Source organism: Acomys minous (assembly GCF_964271855.1).
Source record: "Acomys minous genome assembly, chromosome: 2".
NCBI classification, from domain to species: domain Eukaryota; kingdom Metazoa; phylum Chordata; class Mammalia; order Rodentia; family Muridae; genus Acomys; species Acomys minous.
This window is the reverse complement of record NC_140484.1, coordinates 135,850,690-135,864,291: the sequence shown is the minus strand read 5'-3', so window position 1 is coordinate 135,864,291 and position 13,602 is coordinate 135,850,690. Positions and strand designations below refer to the sequence as shown.

At 39.5% G+C, this 13,602-nt stretch overlaps 2 protein-coding genes across 2 annotated transcripts; one reads left to right on the top strand and one right to left on the bottom strand.

Annotated features, from left to right (window-relative positions):
- Positions 1-584: 584 nt before the first annotated feature.
- Positions 585-1,523, bottom strand: LOC311581368 (olfactory receptor 51I2; the record flags this gene model as incomplete). The annotated part of the gene is made up of 1 exon (XM_084753529.1): positions 585-1,523. One exon carries the CDS (start codon positions 1,521-1,523, stop codon positions 585-587), a length of 939 nt encoding a protein of 312 aa, XP_084609655.1.
- Positions 1,524-12,188: 10,665 nt separating this feature from the next.
- LOC311578548 (olfactory receptor 51I1) lies at positions 12,189-13,133 on the top strand (the record flags this gene model as incomplete). The annotated part of the gene is made up of 1 exon (XM_084748454.1): positions 12,189-13,133. One exon carries the CDS (start codon positions 12,189-12,191, stop codon positions 13,131-13,133), a length of 945 nt encoding a protein of 314 aa, XP_084604580.1.
- Positions 13,134-13,602: the final 469 nt, after the last annotated feature.

Here is a 13,602-nt window from a genome sequence, read left to right as displayed (position 1 = left end):
AATATTTTAGAATAGAACATGGCACACTTAATGACTCACTAAAATTAATTTTTAAAAAAGATTTATTTATTTATTATTATGTATACAGTGTTGTGCCTGCCTGTACACCTGTAGACCAGAAGAGGGGCATCAGATCACGTTAAAGGAGGTTGTGAGCCACCATGTGGTTGCTGGGAATTGAACTCAGGACCTTTGGAAGAGCAGGTGGCGCTCTTAACCATTGAGCCATCTCTCCAGCCCTAAAATTAATTTTTAAATTAGGAAAATTTTATCATTATAAAAATAATCCCTAGCTTAGGTTAATCTGCAAAAATTTACACAGCTACTCAATCGTCTCCAACCTTTACCATCTTTGGGTGACACAGATGTTAGCTGAATGCCCCATTTATTTGTATTTCCATATTTTATGTTTTAGGTTTTGTGCCTCCATTTTCCTGGTTTCATAGATTTTCCTCTATTTACATACCCATTCTATATTTATGATATTAATAATGCTAATGCTGCAAATATGACCATAATGATAATATCATCAATGTAAACCCATAGGCACTGTAATCATCAGAGCCTAAAGAAAGATATGAAAGTCACAGTTTGATACGGTGAAACATGCGGAAGATGGCACGGCGGATATCCTTTGTCTTAGCACTGTAAATGAGAGGGTTGAGTACAGGAGGCACAAAGAGGTAGACATTGGACATGAGGACATGTATGTACCGTGGGGCATGCTTCCCAAAGCGGTGTACTGTAGAGACTCCTATCATTGGCACATAAAATGCAAGTACAGCCAAGATATGAGACACACATGTATTGAGAGCTTTAAGGCGTTCCTCATGAGAAGCAATGGCCATAACAGAGCGCAGAATGAGCACGTAGGAGAGGAAGATAAAAAGCAGGTCCATTCCAAAGGTAGACACAAGAACAAAGAGCCCATAGATGCTGTTGATGGTGATGTCAGCACAGGCAAGCTTCATCATATCTGGGTGTAGGCAGTAGGAGTGGGAAAGAACATTGGATCTGCAGATAGGTAGCCTCTTGATGAGGAAGGGCAGTGGGAACAGGGTGACGAAGCTTCGAGCCGTCACAGCCAACCCAATCCCAGCAATGAATTCGTTGGTGAGCACAGTGGCATAATGTAAGGGATCACATATGGCCACATAGCGGTCAAAGCTCATGGCTAGCAGAATCCCTGACTCCATCATGGAGAAAGAATGAATGAGGAACATCTGGACCAGGCAGGCATCAAAAGCAATGCTGCGGGCATCAAAGCAGAAAGTGCTGAGCACAGTGGGCAGTGTGGCCACGGACATGGCCACATCGCTGAAAGACAACATGGACAGGAAGTAGTACATCGGAGCGTGAAGGCTGGGTTCCACTCGCACAGCCTGCAGGATCACAGTGTTTCCCCCAAGGGCCACAGCATACATCAGACAGAGGGGCCCTGCCAGCCAGGGGTGGAGGGCCTCCAGACCAGGAATACCAGTCAGGAGGAAGGAAGCAGGGCGAGTGACATTGAACAGTGCCATAACAGGAAGAACCCAGGATGGGTCTCAGGGTAAGATCTTGGATGCAGAATTTCAAGAGGCCAGGAATGAACAGATACAGTGAGGCGCTCTCTACAATTAAAAGCTGGTGTATTCATGAAACCGCTGGTCTGGAATCAATGCAGGTACACTGCCTTTCTTCATATGTTTACGATCATCAGGCTACAGATGAGGGTAGCATTTCCCTGTTTCATGGATGAAGGAAGACATTATATTAATAGTTCAGAGATATCGTTTAACAACGAGGAACATATTCCCACCATATTATTTTCATTTTTAATGCATTTTTAGAAGTACCATTCAGGAAAAATATGTATATAGTAATTTAAATGGTTCATTTGTTATAGAAGGAGAGCAGGTGTTGGAGTCATCAATAACTCTTGGAAATGTTTAAATATTTCCTTGGAAACAGTTAAGTTCAGATATGTTATTAATTATGAGAGAATTCCTCAAAGACATATTTTTTCAATTTTAGAGATTCACACATTTTATTTATATGTATGTGTGCTTATTAGCATTTCTTTATGTACAACATATATGTGCAGGAGCCAGTGGAAGCCGGAAGGGGATGTTAAATATCCTGAATGAAGTTACTGGTGGTTGTGAGCTGCTGTGTAGGGGTTGGGAACCAAAGCTAGGTCCTTGCAAGGGCAGCAAGTGCTCTTAATGTCTGAGCCATCTCGCCAGACCCCAGGGCTAGAATATATCATGGTAGATACTTGGGAAATAAGAGGAAGACACAATAGGAGAATGAGCAAGGTGACTACATTTGAACATCAGTTTTCATTGGCACAGTTACTGAAAATAAGGGATTTTGAAAAACTACAACAGAATGTTTTTTAAAAGTCAAAAAAGGACATGCATTAGAAGGTAGATATTAACTTCCTATTTATATAAGATATATCCAATATGTAAAAATTTAAATATAATTAAATAATTCGATATGATGCAGAGAAAAATAGGAGAATAATAAAAAGTAAGAAAACTATATTTGTACAGAAACTTAAAGCAGATTCTGCTTTTGGACAAAATTATAAATTCTAAATATCCAATAGTTATACTAATCTTCAGAGTATAGGAAGGCATTGTCCCCAAAAGAAACTTTCACACCTTGTACAGTCTCATACACTCACAAAATATGTGCTATTCATCTCTGCACACTAGACGCAGCACGACTCCCATCCCTCTCCATGAGACACCCATTCCCGATCTCCTCAAACCCTACTGTTGCCACACAGTACAGCCTCACACTCCTCCTCTTCTTCAATATAGATCTGCATACATCTCGTCCTGTTCATATTCTCGGTTTATCTGGTGTACAGGCAACATTGACATGTGCAAACACTCACATGCCTATTGACATGTTTATTCACATATATAGCTACATGCATGAGGCTTATTTTCTCCCAGATGTTTTAATACCACTCCTGGCATGTTACTTAGTTTCTATGACTCAGGCACAGGACATCAAAAGCATGGCTCCTAGGCCAAACACAATTGCTTTTGCTTCTGGAAACTAGACTATGTTATGATAGCCATATGGAAGCTAATGTGATAAGGGGGAGGATGTCATTGGCAGTGGAGCAGAACTGCTACAGCTTATTCCTGGCTCTGGTCCATACTGACTTGACAAATAATCACTGTATCTAGTATGTGGCTGTTATGTTAAAGAAAGGACACCATGAATCCTTTCCAGCTTTAAGAAATATCATTTAGTTAAGTAATGGGTATCCATAAAGATTTGCACAGGTCTGGAAAGGAGTGTGAAGTAGAAAGAGTTAGTTTCCAGGAAGGTTTGGCTGCAGTCAGTATATCTCAATCTCTAGCACAAACGAGAAAAGACTAGAAGTGTCTAGCTCTTTATGGCTTATCTGTAGTTATAACCAGCTGACTTCCCTTATTCTCTTAAGCTGACCATTAGGTACTGGGTAACCAATTGGAGTGTCTTCTCTGGGGAAGATGTTTTCTTTTTCTTAGAAAATATAAAAGCAAAGTTCATTTACCCATGCTTAAGCTTTTAGAAGCAGGGATAGGAGATAGCCCTGAGTTCTGAGTCCTGCTTTGTTACGTGAACTTGTGGCAATATTGCTGATCCTTTGAAAGTTTGGCTTTTGAAGCTTAGAAGTTGACCGTGGGAAATGAGTTACTTGGTGAAGTATAGGGAATTATAAAATAACTTGAGTGACAACTCCAGAGTAACAACCCATTTCTCAACCCCTGATAGTTCTGTCATCTCTGTCTATTCTACCAGGAAGCTGCTATCAAGACACTTTCTACCCAGCCCACGTCACTCTCACCTACTCTTACTCATCAAAACCATCTCTTGGAGCAGGATTTTAGAGATCAGCTGTCTCAGGCTCCCTGGTTGCAGAACTCACCAGAAGACAGGCAGATTAGAGACCTCCTCAGAACATGCTCTTCTTTTTGCCTGAGTGAATTCATGCCTGTTATTTTATATCTTCCCTGAAGCCCCATGGAGAGAGAGAGAGCACTGAAACGGACTTTTTGGTCTGGAAAGTCTTCAGGGAGGCCCAGGTCTCCTGAGGTCTTTAAAAGCGGGTGCAATTAAATCATGTACTCCTTCAACTGAAAATGAGCTCAGTTAATTCTTTCTCCAACACAGCACATTATCTGAGATTGTTGGGCAGACTCCATGAGGCTCAATATCTAAGAAATCTGATTTATGAAGTAGGTAATGTGTAAACCCAAGAAATAAAGAGTAAAGAGAAAACAAGTTATTGTTTATTCTTTTCCCTTTGAACGTGTTGAGTGGGGCTGGGTCTTCCTAATTCCTCTGTTGAAACTCTGTTCTCTGATTTTTAGGGGATAATATCCAGACAGTAGAGTCTCCTCTGATGAAAAGTTAGCATTTACAGTCACATGTAAGACTTCCTCCCGCTCTTCACTTGCTAACACTGGTCTCTGGCTACTCTACTGGGGAAGGGGGAAATTGCACGGATCATCAGCGCTCACGTATTTAGTTCACCTATTAAATAGTTATAGCTGTCTTTTCATTTGGTGAATTCACATTCAAAGAAGCTTCTCTTTGTTGTTTTCTTATTACATGTTTGATTTAAGTGGTTATGTCATTGGCATCTATACTTATGAATACATCTAAATCACAGAAATTCCTTTGTGAGAGCCACTTGAAGAGGACACTGGGCAGACCCATGCAGCTCCCTCTAGGATGTGTCTCATCCACGAAATGCAAGGCTTCCTCTGTTCCACAAGTGCCTGATCTCAATGCTTCAGTTTCTTCTCACTTCATAAACGTTCTATCTCAAGGCTCCTCCCTCAGTCCCGAGAAGTGGCAACTTAAATGTTACTTCCAGTTAACTAGTGTTAAGTGCACATCATATTGTGTTGATTATTGGATTCAGATGTTTGTGAGTCACATTCCAGGAAGAAAGAAAATCAGAGTTCACTTATGGTCCAGTCAAAACATAAGAACCAATAATTTTTTCAGTTTGGAAGCTGCTAACCTTCACTTCTGATTCACTCAGGTAATTAAGTTTTATTCCTTCTCATGTCTCTGATGGGGTTGAAGACCAGATAGATAGTTTAGTTTTACTATGAAGCTTAGTTGTTTAGGGGCTAAGATGTTTTTATATATAGATGGGTGTTTTAAGATGACAGAAATGAGATATGATAGAATTTTAGACTCACCAAGATAGGAAAGATGTTTTCTTCAAGGTTGCCAAAAACAGCCAAATCACTATGAGGGTAACATTTATATAATTCCTGATTGTTTCATGGTTCTTCTTTCTGTATGTATTTTATATTATTTATGTGTAATATAAGTATATATGTAAAAAAGAAAAATTATTAAAAACAATTAATATACATAATTATTAACTATGTGTTAGAGAACATGACAAAATATAATTCAAAGGTATCATCAGGACTTACAAATTCATGAAATGGCTCCTAATGTTCTTGTGGGCTGTGTACAGTTTACCCTTGTTCATTCAAATGTTGGTTTATCCACCACACTCTCTGATTTCAATCAGGACATCTCATTGTGATGTTCATTCTAAGTATATCCTGTTTCAAGTTTCTGTAAACATGTCACTACTTGTTCTCTTTATTGTCAATAAAACAAACTAGCCAATGCTGAGCAATAAAAGCGAATATGGTGGGACATCTTTTTAAAATTTTATTTATTTATTTATTGGCATATACATTTTTATTATTACATGTAAGTAGAAAAATTTCATACAACAAGAAGAACCACAAAATAATCAAGGATCATATAACGCTACATTCAAGGTGTTTTGGCTAATTGCATCTGGCCACCAGAATGAGTAGGAAAAAACAAAAAAGAAAAAATGATGACAGAGACAGTTTACTGCCTGAACAGTCACTCAAAACTTTCTATAATGTTAGAGCATCATCATCAGCCTTCTGGCCTAATATAGCTGGCAGACATATTTGTGAAGCAGGAACTATTGAAGACTTGCTTACCCTGTCTTGGCAGAGTTTAGCTATCAACTCTGCCTGTATCCAAACTTGCCCATTTTTAGACAGAATTCTGTCTGTAGCAGAAATGAGGACATTTTCCCAGTGGCTTGTTTGCCACATTTGAAGCCATTTCTATAAAGAGGATGTTTGATACTCATCATCTTCTTTGAGATAGGCTGGGTGTTGCCAGGAGTTAGCCTGCCCTGTTGTCAAAATCATTAAGATATTAAACTCTTCTTAAATGCCATATTCTGTAGGTCTCTAAGGCTTTGAAGACTTTAACTATCATGCCTTATCTATCTTTAGGATCATAGCTAACTGTTAAACCTAGGATGTGTATTCTTGTGATTAAAAATAGGCAGGTGGTTGACATGACCATAATTTGGTCAACTAACAAATGGCTTGTGTTATTTAATTATCCTAATCAGCCTGCAATAGCACATCTTAATCAAGTGAGGGGAGGAGAAAGAGGAGAAAGTAGAGGTTGGAGCTAGGAGGAGAGGCCGGGGAAATATCAGGAGAAATGAACTGGGCTGAGGAGATGATTTAAAAGCAAGTAAAAAGTGGGAAAACAGAGTGGGCGGAAACTATACTAACATGGAAGTTTAGGATGGAGTAATTATTGTGCAGCATTGTGCTATAGGCTAATTAAGTAGATCCTGGTCTCCCTGTGTGGTTATTTGGGTATAAAGCCAGTTAAGGAGTAACTGATGATTTCACTAAAATAATAATTCAATATTAAATATTCACAATCATTTGATACCCTAGACAGGCCTGGGTGAGGGGAAGTTGGGATTTAGAATTATGATATGGTGCAGTTTTGAAAGAAGAGTGTCACACAGATGAAAGTTAATTTTTACAAATGAATTAATTAATTTATTCACTTTACATTCCAATTGTAGCCTTGTCCCTCCTCTCCTCCTGGTCTCAGCCTCCCTACCTCTTCCTGCATCCCCCACTCCCATTCCTCAGAAAATGGAGCTGCTCCTTACTCATTCACCTGAGATCATCAAGTTGCATCAAGACTGAGCACATCTTCTTCCCTTGTGGCCTGGCGAGGTAGTCAGCAGGCAACTGAGTCCTTATCAGAGACACCCTGTGCTCCCCTTACTAGGTAGGGGGACCCACATGAAGCCTGAGCTGCCCTTCTGCTACATTTGCGTAGGGGTTCTAAGTCCAGCATATTCATGTTCCTTGGTTGGTGCTGTACTACATGATTAAAATCCACTCCTAAGCGAGTGCATACCATACGCATCTTTCAGGATCCGGGTTACCTCATTCAGGATGACAAAGGTCAAGTTTTTAAGGAGAGGGTGTGGGTTAGGGTCTTGGGCTCTCTTGCGTTTAGAGGAGAGGTTAATTGTGATTGAGATTTACTCCACAGAGAAAGGGGTTTGGAGGTGCTTTCTGTTTCTTCTGAGATATTTAAGAACACATAGTAGCTTGTTTCAAGAAATATTGGAAAGCTGCAAAGTGGAGCCAACTAATACTTCTGGTATTAGTTGTTTATCTTTGAGTGGAGAAATATTGCCGGAATAACACCCCAGAATAAAGCAAATATGACCATACAACACCCTTCCTGGCCAAGCTCTTTGTGTCCTTTAGCAGCTATCTAAGGTCCTTTTTGACAAAGAAAAAACACAGTTTGAAGCACTTAGCTATAAAAATCACAAGCAAATAACAATGAAGATGGAATTGAGAGACAAGTTACAATATAGCAAGCATAATAATTTGAAATGAATTTTATCCTGGAAATTGTTTAGGCAGATCTCACAGCAACAAACAAAGTGAAGAGCAGATGGTGAAACATCCTGGGGACTTACAACAGCTGGATGCCACTGCTGTGTAAAGATGTGAGGTGGCACTATTAGTTCCCAGCAAAGGTGACCTCAAACAGGAGAGGTGTGATGTATGTGAAAGACACCCTGAGGTAAGACTAGGACAGATAGACTATATCTGTGAAAGCATCGCATCAGCTGAATTTATCTGAAATATGGCTGATACAGTACTGTGGAATATTCCAAAATTAACAATTGAGCACTTGCTTTATGGAGAACAGACATGTAAGGGTAAAGGGTGGATCCTAAAGCATGCAAGCCTTGCCTTGGTAGAATAGAAATACAATTAATTCACCTCACTCTGATTATAATGTTAGTAGTGTAGGGTAAGTATAAACACATGGGGTTTAATGTTCATAATAAGCACTGTGCATAGTGCTAACTAAGTCACTGTGAGACCATAAGACATGACCAAGTAACTGATGAGTCTGTCCACTTCTGAGGAATAGAGATTGTGTTGTACATTACACTCCTCTCTCTCAAAGTCAGCCAGATTTCTCTGGGAACTACTTGAGTATTTATGTATTAGTGAACACTACTTTTGTCTTCAGGACCTGACCTTTCCAAGGACTGATGGCTTTTTGTTTGTAACACTTTTTTTTTCATGAAAAGATGCGTGTGCATGGCTTCTATCTACTCATTGCCCATCCTATTTACTACTTATATATATTCATATCTTGACTTTTGGAAACCTTTAAAAGTTGTGGCGTAATTACACATTTCCCTAAATGTGTGAACATTTATATCATTTATTGCAATTCATGTAAATTGACTTCTTGTAAATATATGGAATGTAAATGTTAGTAAATAATTGAGTATCTGAGGCTGTACCTGTGGACATCTCAGAGTGATTATGCATGTGTATGTATCCGTGCATCATATGCAGTGTGCTGACATTCCCAGCTAAGGAAGAGTTGACAGACCGGTGAGAGTAGATTACAGCACCAAAAATACCAAGGGCAAGAATAAGACCCTCTTGGGAGCAATTACTATTGGTAACAGCTCCTTTATTCACTGATGCAACCTTGCTAATTATGTTACTTTCCCACTCCTCCATTTCCTACAGGAGTTTGGAGACTAAGAGGGCTTCATAAATTTATATCCTAGAGAGATGAACAGAGGCTGCTCTTCTTGCTGGACCCACATCACAGCACATCCAACTACAAAGAAAAGAGACAGCTTCCACCCAGTGAGTGCTTCTCCCTCAAACTGATCACCTTCTTTCTTATCCAGATAGCATCAATGCTGTCGTTTTTCTAATCTGTATGATTTCCTTCCACACAAGGACCAATATATCTCCTTTTAAAGTCAGAAATTACAGAAAAATGATGCCAGGTTCCCATCTGAATCAAAGCTCCAATGTCAGACTACCCATTATCAGGCTAAGAGGCTGATGTATCCAATTTATATTTTATTCAAGAATTTTCCAAACTACTTATTTTAAAAGCCTGTATTTTGAATTCTGATCCACTGTGTATGCAGCTACAAAAAAACCCACAGGTACAAACATCCATTCAACAGTATGCCTTTTAATTTTGGTTTTCCATGTTGACTGTGTCATGAGAATACAATTAGTGAGAGTATTACTGTGGGTCTGTCACTGATGATGCATTTGTTATTCCTTGCCTGTGTTTGTGTGGAGAATGTATTTATGAGTAAAGGGGAATATAAAAAGGAGCAAATATTTGAAATATATTATATTATATTGTACCAATTAGCATTCATAGGTTTTTCTAAGTTCTGTGGTAAAAATAGTGTCATGTGTGACAAAGGAGGATGTATAGGTTCTATGTGTTCATGTCACATTGTGGATGTGAGATGGTGACATAAGTGCTTGGACATGCATGTGTAGAAGTATAAATGTGCATTTTCTGAGGGTTTATAGAGGCTCTGGACTTGTACATGCTCACATATGCTGTGCTCCGACTTCTGACTTTTATTCCTAGAGCAGTTGCATTTGCTGAACTCTGACTAATACACAATCCTAGATCAATCAAAGAAAATACCTCAGTTACATGTGAATTGCTTTCTACAGGAAATTTTCAGCTCTTCCTTCCAGACACAAAAGCACTCTCCTAGACTCCTTCAGTTGGATCACAGAGAAAAGGAAAAGGGAGCTGGGTTTAATATATATTTTGAAAGCATTCTTAGGAGTTGTCAGTTTTTCCATTTTTTTCTTGACCCTGAGAAAGTCTAAAATAAAAATAATAAAAAATTAAGATTTGGTATGGACTGGATCTAAAAAGACTTATTAGAGATAGTAATTAGAGATAATCCTGGTTTGAAACAGAAACAGAAGTTTGTAGAGAATAGACAACAGGAAGTCCCGTTGATGGAAGGAATGCTTTCATCTCTCAGTTAGAGGAGCCAGAAAATAAAACAAATTTCTTACTCACATCCGACATACTTGTATGATCATGACTAGTGTGTTTATGTTCTTCAGACTCTTGCCACCATCAAAGCTCTGTATTCTTATTGAGAGTATAAAGAATAGAAGGAAAACTAGAAATAGAGCTCTAATTTTGGGCTATCTGGCATTATGGAAGCATCTTTGAATAAAGACCATAATGTTGGCTTTCTCAATGCTCATGACTCTTTCCTTTTTCCCACTTTATTATTGTGGCTGCTTAAAGACAAAGACAGAGACAGAGTTCCCACAAAGAAAGGATACACAGAGAAGGCAATGCAGGAACAAAATTAAAAAGCAGTTCTGAAGGGAGTGGAGGGGGAGTGAACTTGGGGGAGGCAGGAATGTGGAGTTGGGAGGATTTGGGGGGAGAATTAACTGTGGTCAGAATGTATTATATGAAAGAAGAATCTATGTTCAATAGGGGAAAAAAAGAAGCAGTTTCCATAGATGAGGAAAGCGGGCTTAACAAGGTGAGTTACCAACAGTATTAATTCTGAAAGGGAATTCAGTGTACTAGGAAATGTTTTCATTACATTTAGAAGCAAAGAGGTCATCATGGAGACATATGTGTGGATGGGGAGAGTGTGGTATCTGCAGGACAATGAAATGGACAGCACCAGCAGGTTAAGTTCAAGAAGATGAAGCCCCTGACATCGAGAGTCTCAGAATCACAATGGGGAAGTACACACTCAAGCAGATAACCTTCCCTGGTGTCAGAAGAGATTAAATAGAAAGAAAATTGACTATGTGTGGGGAACATGGGCTGGAAGCCAGAGAGAAATATTACTATGTATTTATGATGAGGTGTTTCTGTACACAGGTATTGACTGAAGGCAGAGAACCAGAAGAGGGATGAGACTGAAGGAATTGTACAATGGCCGGATAGAAGAGGAAGCTGCAAGGGGTAATAGGAATTGACTCTTAAGTAGAGGGCCTGTCTTTGGAAAAGGAGAGACACCTGCTCACAAAACCAGGGTAAGAATGGATAAAGGTGCGAATACAATAAAAAATTTAAATAGCAATAATAATGTATTAGTTCCAATAGAACATTTTGTTTCTTTGCTATGATGTACCTGGTTATGTATATATACCATATATATATATACATATATATATATATATATATATATATATATATATATATATATATATATATATATATAGAAAGTTTGTGGTTTACTATGTAGATTTTAAAGAGAAGAAAGGCAGTGATCAGAGTAACTGTTTCAGTAGAGAGTATGTTAGGAAGGCCATAAAATTAACCAAAAGAAAACGGAGCAATTATAGATTTTCCTAAACAATGCACAAACATTAGAGAGCAAGAGAGCTGGGGAATAGAAAAACGTGGAATTTAAGATTTCAGAGCTAGAATCCTTTTGTGTGTGATGACAATTTCAGGGTAAGCATAGCATGGGAAGTTGAGGCAAAGTCTGGGTAAAAGGTTTTTGGTGCTGATGTTTGGTGGCTGCATGTAGTTTATCTATGCTATCAACTGGGGAGTTCCCAAAGGCATGGGCATTTTCTTATTTCTTGTATTTTAATTTTTATTTTTCTCTCCAAGTCCCAGTATATGATTTCTGGAATGCATGGAGAAATGGTAGGATATTACTGCACCTAATGGTAACGGCCAGAGGGCTTTGTGTGTATGGTCAGCTTTCCTGCTGCTACATCATGGGCACTCATTTGAGCATCAGATCTTCACAGAGTTCCCTCTGTCCTAGGGCATATACTGGGCCTGGCATTATGGAAAAAAAATGGAAACATGTTACCTTCTCAAAGAACAAATAGTCTAGTAGGGAAGCGCAGAATGTAGGCACACATATTAAATACCCAACATTTTGTGTTGGAGACAGGATATCTGAAGTAAAGAAAGTGAAGAGCTCCCCTCACATCCCCTCGTGGGCCTAATCCTCATCTGTATTCTTCCGCCTGCCTACCATGCTAGGCTTGAATGACACTCCCTTCCAGCCAGACACATTACAGCTGACAGGCATTCCTGGGATGAACAGAGGCCAAGCTTGGATTGCCCTGATTTTCTGCTTCCTCTACTTCATCTCCATTGCAGGCAACCTCAGCATCCTTGCTCTGGTCATCCGGGAACCTCCTCTGCACCAACCCATGTACTACTTCCTCTCTATGCTCTCTCTCAATGATCTGGGAGTGTCCCTATCTACACTTCCCACGGTGCTTGCTACCTTCTGTTTTAATTACCGCCATGTTGGTTTTGATGCCTGTCTGGTTCAGATGTTCTTCATTCACACGTTTTCTTTCATGGAGTCGGGCATACTTCTCGCCATGAGCTTTGATCGTTTTGTGGCTATCTGTGACCCACTGCGCTATTCCACGGTGCTTACCAATAGCCGCATCTTGGCTATGGGTCTGGGTATCCTTACCAAAAGTTTCACTACCCTCTTCCCTTTCCCCTTTCTCGTAAAGCGATTGCCCTTTTGCAAGGGCAACGTGTTGCATCACTCATATTGCCTTCATCCAGATCTGATGAAAGTGGCCTGTGGAGATATCCATGTTAACAATGTATACGGACTCTTTGTGGTCATTTTCACATACGGTGTGGACTCAGTTTTCATCCTTCTGTCCTATGCATTGATCTTGAGAGCTGTGTTGGTCATTGCATCCCAGGAACAGCGACTCAAGGCACTCAACACTTGCATATCGCACATCTGTGCAGTGCTGGCCTTTTATGTGCCCATAATTGCTGTCTCTATGATCCACCGCTTCTGGAAAAGTGCTCCAGCTGTTGTTCACGTCATGATGTCCAATGTCTATCTGTTTGTACCCCCCATGCTCAACCCCATCATCTATAGTGTGAAGACCAAGGAGATCCGCAGAGGGATCCTAAAGGTCTTCCATAAGTCTGAGATCTGAGGAATACTCAGACAGAGGAAGGACTAAAACTTGTACACTAGAGTTATGAATTTTGCTAAAACAAAGTAGAAGACTTATGCTCTCAGTAGTTGGGAATTTGGAATCAATGAAAGAGCATCTAACTTAATACAGTGATGTACTTAGCTATTGGACTCTGACTGTGAGAATCCTTGTGCTAATTGCTAAGACTGTTATAAATGTGAGCGCAACACACTGATAAGTGAACAGCTATACATGTCAAAAAGATCTAGAAACAGCAACTGATGCCATGAAAAATGTTGGTCATTTTATTCAGAAATAACGACGTCCTGCATGGCAAACTGGCTCAAACACAAGGCATGCGAAAATCACAAAGAACAAAAGGGAAAATTCAGATACAGAAAAAGGCTAGGGAGTTTTGGTGTTGATATACTTGTAGGAATAAAGGCAGAGTATATTAGGTGGCTAGGGAACAGCCTCTGAAAGAAGA